The sequence below is a fragment of the Petaurus breviceps genome, unplaced genomic scaffold (genome assembly GCF_028583685.1).
Source record: "Petaurus breviceps papuanus isolate PSGF00001 unplaced genomic scaffold, PetGlider_PUasm1.0 176, whole genome shotgun sequence".
Classification (NCBI taxonomy): Eukaryota; Metazoa; Chordata; class Mammalia; order Diprotodontia; family Petauridae; genus Petaurus; species Petaurus breviceps.
This window is the reverse complement of record NW_027185771.1, coordinates 16,949,666-16,960,484: the sequence shown is the minus strand read 5'-3', so window position 1 is coordinate 16,960,484 and position 10,819 is coordinate 16,949,666. Positions and strand designations below refer to the sequence as shown.

The following is a 10,819-nucleotide window of genomic DNA, read 5'->3' as shown; positions in this document are numbered from 1 at the left end:
CTCTCCTCTATCCTACAGATGAGGAAACTGAGGCTCAGGGAGGTTAATTCAGTGGCCCAGGGCCACCCAGTTAGGAAGGGCGTAATGTCTATGGGTGTTTATATCCCCAGCCCTGACACACACTTGGCTATGTTATTTGTCAGCTGTCTTATCATGAAGTTGGCCACTAGGTGCTGAATTTCTTTGGCTGGACATAAAGGCCATCTCTGAGGTGTGGAGGTTGGGAGAGAATGTTCACAGCCAATGAAATGTGAGTGTTTCCGTACCCCCTTGCCCCTCTCGTCCCCCCCTCCTTCCCCCAAGTGAGTGAAAGTGAAAAGACTATTTTGGATAAGATCGAGGAAGAGGTTTCTGTAAATCCAAGCCTGCCCCATATGCCTTCCCTGCCATTTTCCGGGAGAGAAAGGGAGCCGACCCATTTCGGTTCCCCAAAGTCCGGGGCTCAAAGTCGGTGCCTCCGCAGCAGCCAGCCCCTCCCTCCCCACAGGGCAGCTGCAGAAGCCCCTCCCTCTCCCTGGATTCCTCCATCTCCACCAAAGGCTTTTTGCACAGTCATCTCCCTTCCGGGCCAGAGGCATCAACCTGGGTGAGTGAGCTGTGAGACGCTGTCCGTTTTCTCCTTCCTTTCCTCTGAGCAAGGCCGGCTCAGTGTGAGGGAAGCTGGGAGTGGAGGTGTGGGTTTCTTGGGTACTGATGACTAAGTAGTGAGTCATCCTCTCCATATCAACAGAGGAGAAACTGAGGCACAGACCAGGCAAAGATCCATTGTTTTTTAGAATAGGATTTGAGTTGGAAACTGGGAATTTTGGTGTCTAGATCAAATTTAGGGTTTCCTTTTTTTTTGGGGGGGGGGAAGGGGTCAGACCTGATAAAAAGACTTGGACTTTGGGAAACAAGGTCTTAGGACACTCTGCTGAGAAGGCTTGGAAGGAACAAGGCAAGGCTAGGGAAAGATTACCTGGATGCCAACAGGCCTTGTGATCTCACCTACATGGGCTTGCCTAGACATCACTGTTAGATCCTAGACATCTCCCAGAACATATCTGGGTATCTCTGCTCCCATTGGTCCCCAGATCTAGCACTATAGTGCAGAGCACAGGAAACAAGCCTTTGTAGTAGGATAAAATCATGTTAGGAGAGGGAATAGTCTGTTACCCAGAAAGTCTGGCCCTTGTCCCCAGAGAACATGGAACAATAACTTCCAAATCTTGGAGGAACACCATAGTGGTGGGAATAAGACCTAGGGGATATAAGATAGGGGCCAGGTGAGGGAGGGCTGATGGAGGACTTTGAGACCTGGGGATAGAGGATCAAGACTGCTATAGAGAAGTGGGGCACATGCAAGACTCACAGAGTAGATGGAAGGGGAACACTGACTCTTACCTGTCTGTTTAAGGTAGAGTTCTGCAGGTGATTCATTTCTTTGACTGCAACTAGTCAAAAAGACCTAAGTAAGGTCTTGGGGGGAGGGGGAGTGGGGCATATATGACCTGCATCAGAAGAGGAAACAGCCACAACTGTGAAATCACAGATCCTCAGTGTATTGAAGAAGAGACATTTAACATGGTCAAGTCAGGGCCTCAATTTCCTCATCTGTAAAATGAGAGTTAAGCTAGATGAACTCCAAGGCCCCTTTTCATTTAAAATCTTATAGTCCCGTGTTTACACTCAGAGACATTGTTGGTTGTTGGTTAACCCCACCTGAGATGAATTAAAGGCAGGGGCGTGTGAGGGTGGAGGTGTGTGTGTGGGGGGAAACTTGCCTAAAAAGTCTAGGCCCATGATTGGAGGGATGCTTTGGGGCAAGGGAAGATTTGGGGGTAGAGAGGGTGTGGTTGCCAAGTGAGAAGTTACTAAAATTCACAAATCACAAATATACAACTTAATACAATATTCAAGTACAAAAATACATCTTATTCCATTTGATCCTCACTATAAATCTGAGATAAGTAGAGAAGGTGTTCACACCCCCATTTTACAGGTGAAGAAACTGAGGCTTCAGAAGTAGTAGGTTATATATGTGAATGAAAAGTGTGGGGATGGGGGAATAAGTGCCCAGGAGACTGGGGAATGGATTGCGCTGGGAGTGTGAAATGGTCCTGTTCTAGGCTTCCCTGTACACTCCTCCTCACTCCGGATGGGCAACGTTCAGGAAAGACCTTCAGAGATAATCCAACGGGAGCGGAAACAACTGGTAGAAGTCCTCAAAAATGATTCAGCAATCCTGCTGGATGGGCTTATGGCTCGAGGCATCATCACAGGGAGTGAGTATGAGTCCCTGGATGCCATGGATGACCCTGAACGAATAGTGCGCCGGATACTTCTGATAGTACAGAAGAAAGGTGATTTTGCTTGCCAGGAGCTGCTGAAGTGTGCATCTGAGATCCACCCTTCCAACTCCAGAGACCCTTACTGGAACTGGAAGCTTACACCAGAGGGTAAGCAGTGTCCCAAGAGAGCACAGTGGGAAAGATAAGGAAGAGAAAGAAAATGAGTTAGAAGGGATGAGAAATGGAGAAAGAGAGGAGCTCCTATCTTTCAGTAGACATTGCCATCAGGGAACACAGTTATGGTAGAGGGGTAGGTCAGAGAAAACAGCAGGGACTCTCTCCTTCCCATACCATGAACCAGACTTGCAGAGAAGGTTGACAGTTAGTAGTCCACAGTGTTTGCTAGCCAGCCCAACCCAACTCCTGATGGCTTAAGGCAGGAGATGTCATAGTCTTGTATCTTTCTGCTTTTCTTATACATATAGGATGATATCTCTTCCACTACTTCATGATTTCGCCAGCCCAACTGCCCAAGGAACAAGACCGATTATAAAATCCATCCTGCCAGTATCTTTCTGCTCTTTTTAGTTTTCCTCATAGTAAAGCCCTTTTTTTTTTTTTTGTTCTTTATCCAGACCCCTCTGACAGTCTGGTGAAGCCTGTGGACCCCTTTCTCAAAATGTTTATTACCTGCATTGATAATTCAAGGAAATGCTAAATTCCATTTAGCAGTTAGAAAAAACAATGTCTTAGGAGCAAATTATTTTAACTTTGTTCTGCTTCTCAAGATTGTTGGTATTTATATTTTTTTTTGGGGGGGGGAAGAACTCTTTTCGGAGTGGAAGGGACTGGAGGTCATATAAAGATCTGAGGAACAAATACAGTATCTACCATCCAACATTTATTCATTCAACAAACACAAGGAAAGGTTTCTAGCTGAGTGCCTACTGAGTCCTGTGCTCTGAAGGCCATACAAAGGAATTAGAGAACTTGCTTTCACAGTCCTTTTATTCTAACAGAGAAGAAAGATGCAGATAAGAAATAAATAGTAGAAAGAATGCCCAATTTAGAGTCAGAAGACCTATATTCCAATGCTGGTTCTGCTAACTTCCTCATTATCTGACCTCTCCGGACCTCAGTTTCCTCATTTCTAAGATTCGGATTATGGACCAGATGTCACACCTGTCTCTAAATCCCAGCTCATTCAAAATTCCACAATCCCATAAGACCTAAATTCTAGTCCTGATTCTTCCATGAATTTGCCTTAAGCAAACTCCTTCCCTCACTCGCCTTATCTGGAAAATGAAGGAATTTTCCAGCCCGAACATTGTTCATTCTGTGTTTTTCTTACATTTTGTTTTGAGGCTCTTTCCTCCTCTAACAACCCAGATTCTTGAAGCCTTTCCACCTCTGACATCATGTCCTATTTTCTGGCACTTCATGCCTGAAGGTCCCTTTCAGCTCTGACATTCTAATTTCTAAAGCATCTTTCAGCTCTTTTTGCATTCTATGATGCAAAAATAGCTAACATTTCTGTAGAGCTTTAAGGTTTGCAAAGCGTTATACAAATATTACCTCATTTGATCCTCACAGCAACCCTGTGAGGGAGGTGCTATTATTACTCCCATTCTACAGATGAGGAAACTGATGCTGAGAGGTTAAGTACCCAGGATCACGTAGCTGGAAAATTTCTGAGGAAGGATTTGTACTCAAGTCTTCATGATTCTAGGTCTGGCACTATCCATTGATCTAAGGTCTCTTCTAGATATAACATTACATATTCTGACATACTTTTAACTGATATTTTATGAGACAGAGACTTACCTTTCCTTCTGTCCCCCTCAGCAGAGAGTAAGGAGGTCCAGGGAGAAGGGGGTATGGTTAGATTTTCCAAAGCAGGCATGAGCAGAGAAGGGAAAGGGGCTGGGGTGGGGGGGAGGGAAGGAGTGCAATGGGAGAGATTCTTGTGTAGGAAGGGAACTGATAGACTAGAATTTCATCACCTCCTTCTTCTCTTCTTCCATCACTTTCCCCACCCAGGATACAGCCATTATCACCAGAGAAGTCATGACTCATGCTGTGTGAATGACCAGAGGAAGACTTCATGTGGGGGTACGTGCATTGGGACTCCGAACCCTGCAGACGAGGACAAGACTGATGGTGTGGAGGGATCTCAGGGCCCAGCAGCAGCAGAATTAGATGCTCTTGAGGACCAAGAGTCTTCAAAGGATCCAGAGTCAGAGCCACAAAGCCCAGAAGATGAGTCCATAAATGAGGTTCTAGAAGAGCCAGAGCCAGAAGATGAGTCCGTAAATGAGGTTCTGGAAGAGCCAGAGCCACAAAGCCCAGAAAACAATGACCTCTTGGAGTGGTCTGTGGAGCCAGAACCAGAGTATGAAGGAGTAATAGAAGATGATGGAGAAGGTGCTGCTGCAGAGGAGGGTATGGTCTGAAGGGAAAGGAGGAAGAGGAGAGGATGAAGGGGTAGTGTAGGATTGCCCCTGCTCCATCTCTGGAGCCTCTTTTCCCTCAATTTATTCCTCATTTTGTCTCCTCTAGATTTCTGATGGAGCCAACTGAAATGACCACTACCCCATCCTACCTGCCATACCAAGGAGTGAGGTCATCATTGGGGTAGGAGAGTGCTCAGGCTGGGTCACCCAACCTCTTAAGTTCCTAAGTTCCTGCCTAGCTAAGGCTTTTGGTCTGGGGTTGTCCTATTTCATTTGAATAAACTCTTAATAAAAGGTTCAGAGCAGCATTGGATTGATATAATTATTAATGATACAAATCATACTTTCCATTTCTATAGGCTAAAAAAAGCATGTTCCTTATAGTAGTCACATGAGGTTGAGAGTAGGAAGTATTACTAGACCCATTTTATAGATAAAGAAACTGCCAAGTCCTTGGTACAGAAGTTAGAAAGGAAGAAGGCTGAGGTGGAGGAGGCTGAGGCAGCATCTTGCCACCTGCCTGGGATGGTTTGTATCCCCCTTGTTGTATGTCCTTCAAAGAGGACCAATGACATCACCAGTCTTCACTCATGCATGAACTTGATTTAAATGACATAGAGTTACACAACCTCATCAGTCTCTGTTTCTTCCCGAGTCAAGGGCCAGTGGAAGGAAAAAAGTCCGAAGTCCAGTTTGTGTACCTAAACTCCAAAGAAAGTACTGATCCCTTCATATCCAGATTTCCACCTCTTTTTCGGAAAACAACCATCAAATCAGTATTACTATGGCTACTTGGAAAGAGCGCAAAAGTACTGCCCTTTGGGTTAACTCACAATTGCTGTGATTGGCTAATTCAAAGCTCCCTTCCCTGGCCACTAATCAGTGATATATGTTGTATTCCCCTAGTTACATTCTACTGAATGCAAGGTCCTTGAAAGGAGGTTCCTTTTTTATTTGCATCCCCAGAGAAGCTTTAATACAATGATTGATTGATGGTCTGATAGCCCTGCTCTAAGGAGCAAAGTCACAGTTGGGAATAGGGCTAATGGGGGCTGAACAAAGTACATATAAAGGCAAAGAAGCCTCCTTCCTGTCTGCCCTTCTCTGAAACTCAATTTCCTTCTCTGAAAAGTGAATGGGATTGAATCAATCAAACAACAAGCATGCATTTAATGTCTATGTGCCAGACACTGTGATAGGTGCTGAGGACAGAAATATAAAAATGATAATCTCTGTTCTCTGCTTACATTTTTCTTTGGGGAAATATATGTTTACAGATAGGTCAACAAAATGTAAACTGATTGGCAATCAGGAAAGGCTTCTTATAGGAGATAGCAATTGAACTGAACCTTGGAAAGGAGCTAGATTGCAACAGAAAGAGGTGAAGAGGAGGAGGAACATTCCAGGCATGAAGAATAATGGCAAAAAGGCTCATCTTGATCCTTTTAGCTTCAAATACTCTGCCTTCGAAATATTTCCTTCCTATCCCCTCAAACTATCTTTACTCAGGACCTGGGAGAGCTCCATCAGAAGCTGAGGATAAAAGACAAAGCTCGCCTGTATTGTCCTAATAATATCTCTCATTTCTATATTTTCATGCCCATTATCTCATTAAGTTCTCATGTAGAGATGATCATGCCATTGGAAGTGAGGCTTTAGTCACTATCACTAAAGATAGGGAGAGGAAGGAGAAGCTTGCCCTACCTTTCTGGTAGGATAGTTAAAAAGTTGTCTTATCTCTGACAAATATACTCCACCCTACCCTGGCTATTTATGTTGACCCAAGTTCTCCTATGGTTTTACAAATGTGAAAGGATGAGTCACAGTTATGTTCAGTAGTTTTTCACTTGTGTCCAACTCTTCATGACCCGATTTGGCATTTTCTTTGCAGAGATACTGGAGTGGTTTGCCATTTCCTTCTCTAGAACATTGGACAGATGAGGAAACTGAGACAAAGAGGGTAAAGTGACTTGCCCAGGGTCACACAGCTAGGAAGTATGTGAGGCCAGATCTGAACTCAGGAAGATGAGTCTTCCTGACTCCAGGCACAGCACTTTATGCATTGTGCTACCTACCTACCCCCAAGTCACATTTAATATTTCACAAATCTATCACAACTGGACTCAAACCTTATCTCCCCCTCCCCCCATTTTAGAACGTAGTCCAGGAAAACTTTAAAATAGGTCATGTCTCATTCACCTGGTTCAGTTCCTGGGACAGAGTAAAGACTTGATAAAAGCTTGTTGAATGAATGAATGAAGGAACAAATGAGTGAATGAATGATTCTTATCTCCATTCCAACTTTGTGTTACCCAAAAGTAAGGCATACAGTTTAGGTCCATTTACCACAAGAAATAGAAGAATAATAAACACAGTACTGAAACTCCCCCCACGTGTCTGTTCAATGTTCAAGCGAAGGAACAGATGGCTGTAAATGTTGCCAGCAACAGGAGCAGTTTGAAGTCTGAGTTCGCACGTTACCCTTTCCTGGGGAAAGTTCTCCTCCCCACAATATCACTTAACCTCACTCCCCAAGGCAAGAGTGTGGAGCCTCAGCTGACTGTTAGAGAAGCTCAGCAGCCCCATGACGTGGGGCCAGGCAGGCTCCCAGTGCAGCTGCCTCTGCACTCGATTTGCCCAGACAAAAATCCTTCGTCTTCTGAGTGTCTCGGGGAAGGGGGGGGCACAGACTCCAGCCCCAGAAAGTTAGAGAGAGGCAGCAAGGAAAGATGAGAATGAGCATCCTTCTGTTGGACAGAGTGACCTCAGACCAGAGACTTCTCTTTCATGAAGGTGGGACAGTTGTGTTGCTGCAGGATGAGAACCAGCTCACACCTGGATCACTGCCCTGCTTTCTGCCACCCATAGAAAAGCCGGTTGTCATTTAATTATACGCTAATTTAACAAGTTTAAGAATGTAATATATATTTTGACCACCAGAGGATGATACTTTCAAAGACAGCATTCCAAAGGCTGCATTGTCCTCACTGGTCACCAGAGGGCACTCCAGCCTTCCCTTTGAGCCAACTCTGCACATGGCTCCTGAGATGTATTCAATATTAATCTTGAGCAGGAGTTTGTTTCTCTCTCTGTCTCTCTCTGTCTCTGTCTCTCTCTCTCTCTCTCCCTTCCTTCCTCTCTGTTTTATGAACCTTTTGAGAATCTGATAAAATCAGTGCTGTTTTAAAAAATCATTAATTAAAGGAAATACATTTCCTTTAATTAATGGATAGGTAAATAAATATATATGTGTGTATATGTATATATGAGTGTATATATACATATATACATGTGCACACACATGTATTCCTCACCCATGTTCATAGATCCTCTAAAATCTATTCAAGTAGTCAATGGGCACCAGGTTAAGAACCCTTGACCTAAGGGAATGAAAAGGTAATATTGTTCTAAAATATTCAAATTATGGAAATTTGTTTGACCCACCAGTGCCCCACAGTTGAGAGATTCCCTTTGACCTCACTCCACTTTTTTATATGACTTTTAAAAAAAATTAACTTTAGAATGCCATCAATCTTACTAGGCCCTCTTTAATTTGATTCTCTTCTCTCCAAGGTATTTCTTATCATTTCTCATGCAATCCATATTGTGCCTACACACTTTTTTATTGTACAAAGTAAATGTGTAAAATGCTTGTTAAGAGCTATCCTGGGTAGTGATCACCTACCTACTGACCACTGTCATGACCTGAGAGATGGACAGAAGGATGAGGGAAGAAGCTGTATGCTTGAAATGTCCTGGCATTGACTGCAACAATCAGAGGAAAAGCGGGAGAAGCACCAGGAATTGGGGCTAATCACTTGGCCTCACCATTGTTAGGTTGCCACAGCAAGTGCCAGTCCTGTTCAGGTCACATTGGTCGGATCTCTGGTCCCTCCTACATCCCCAGAAATTTACCCACCCTTTCCTGCCCCACCCCCCACTCAGGATCCCTAATACAGCTACAAGGCTTTCTGGGATCTGGCCCAGCTTAACTACAGGGGATCCAACTCAAGCTGCCAGCACAGCTGCTCAGTAGCTCTGATAAGATCCACAAGCAACCAGAAATGGTGGGCACTTTGCCTCAACAGGATCTTCCTCAGAAGCCTGTCCATTTCTGATTATTTAACAGGAAGGGAATGAAATGGAATGGAATGCCATGGTAGACCAGTAGTCTTTCTCTCAGGAAAAGGCCTGAGAAAATAGACAAAGGGCTAGGACTGACTTGTATGGCTACACACAAAATCCCAAGCCCCCATTCCGTTAGTGTGACTTCATTCCAATCTCATTGTTGTAGACTCCGCTACAATGGGTTGTACAGTTGTCTAGCTTGACTGTCTCTTGGTGCTTTGACTCCTTGCTCAGCTTTGTCTTTTTTAAACCATCTTATTCAGTTAAACATCTTACAACATCTGTAGTTCTGGGCACTTCCTTTTACCTCTCTGATTCATTAATACACAGTTCCAGAAAGAAACAAATACAAAGGAAGGTTCCATCTATCTAGGGTAGGGATGACACAACAACCCTGTGAGATGGGTGGGACAAATATTAATACTCGCATTTGAGAGAGAAGGAAGCCGAAGGTAGAGAAGGTTGTCACTTTGAGGTCACCCCTAATTCCAGTGTTCTTTCAACTACATTGCCTCATGTTATCTCAGTGATCTTTCACACTGTATTTTTGTTTTTGTTCAGTCATTTTCAGTCATGCCTGACTCTTGGTGACCCCATTTGGGATTTTCTTGGCAGAGGCATTGGAGTGGTTTGCCATTTCCTTCTTCAGCCCATTTGATAGATGAAGCAAACAGGGTAAAGTGACATGCCCAGGGTCACACAGCTAGTTAGTGCCTGGGGTCAGATTTGAACTCAGGAGGTGTTTTCCTGAGCCCAAGTCCAGAACTCTATCCACTGCTCCACCTAGCTGCCTTTTGCTTTGTGTAGTAGAGTCAAATTGGGCCATTGGGACCAATCCACGGAGCATGTTCAAATCTGCCCTTCCTGGTTCTGGTTGACCACATGGAAGTTTGGGGATCTGTTTCTGGCCATTTATGAGTCAGAGCTAATGCTAAATTCCTAGTTTCCATTGAGATGAGAGTCTTCTTATTTGCTGTGGGGCCAGAAGAGCTGACGACTCAGTGGGTGTAAACAGAAACAACCATCCCCTCAATCTCTCCTACTGTGTAGCTGAAAATCGAGGTTTTTCTTAAGATGGTAAGGGTGTGGGGCAGCTAGGTGGCAAAGGAAATAAAGCACCAGCCTTGGAGTCAGGAGGATCTGAGTTCAAATCTGGCTTCAGACACTTGACACACTAACTGTGTGACCTTGGGCAAGTCACTTAACCCCAACTGCCTTGCCTTCCCTCCTCAAAAATAGATGGTAAGGGTGGAGAGGAAAGAAGCAGGCTACCCTAACTCCTACTCCAATCTCCATGTAGCCACAAAAATACAACATCTAAACACATGTCCTTTCGAGGCAAACCTGAACCTGGATTTGGACTACCTCTTAGATGAACGGATTCCAAAGATGAACTTATTTGGGCCTGGGATTCCAGAGATCCAGAGTCATGCATCCCATCCTGTCAGATCTAAATGGCGGCATCTCCAGCATAGGCTTCAGTGCTCTTGGAGAAGGTCACCGCTGAAAAGAGACTTGGCCCACGTCTGGCCATTTTACCAGCAGACAAGAACTGCATTTATCTGGAGAGTAGAGAGCCAATGTGAAATTCAAAATTCCCAATCGGAAGTCATGCAAACTACTTTAAGTTATGAGGAAGTTTCAGATTCCCAATACATTGTAACTGCAGTCATATGATATGTTGCTGAATACTATGCATTAATTGTTAAGCTGCTGAATACTATGTAGTTATATGTTAAGTTGCTGGATACTGTATGGTTACATGTTAAGTTGCTGAATATCATTTTAAGTCATTCTATCAACTCAAGATATGAGTATTTTATATTAACTATTTTATGTATGGGAATAAATTATTCATCACATTCTTGATTCAAATTATGCTTTGAGTATTTTTCTCTATATATTTTTGGGGAAACTCTGGAAATGAACTATAGCCATAACCTAAGCTATGAGTAAATTTATCCCTGA

The 10,819-nt window shown here is 43.9% G+C and overlaps 1 protein-coding gene across 1 annotated transcript; it reads left to right on the top strand.

Annotated features, from left to right (window-relative positions):
- The first annotated feature begins 304 nt into the window (after positions 1 to 304).
- On the top strand, positions 305 to 5,028 carry NOL3 (nucleolar protein 3). The gene is made up of 4 exons (XM_069085932.1): positions 305 to 586; positions 2,109 to 2,438; positions 4,311 to 4,712; positions 4,830 to 5,028. Exons 2-4 carry the CDS (start codon positions 2,138 to 2,140, stop codon positions 4,835 to 4,837), a joined length of 711 nt encoding a protein of 236 aa, XP_068942033.1. The 5' UTR covers positions 305 to 586; positions 2,109 to 2,137; the 3' UTR covers positions 4,838 to 5,028.
- The last annotated feature ends 5,791 nt before the right edge of the window (positions 5,029 to 10,819 follow it).

Coding starts and splice junctions, on each gene's coding strand:
- NOL3 (XM_069085932.1), top strand. CDS start 2,138: ATGGGCAACGTTCAGGAAAGACCTTCAGAGATAATCCAACGGGAGCGG. Junction 2,439..4,310: donor CTGGAAGCTTACACCAGAGG/GTAAGCAGTGTC, acceptor TTCCCCACCCAG/GATACAGCCATTATCACCAG.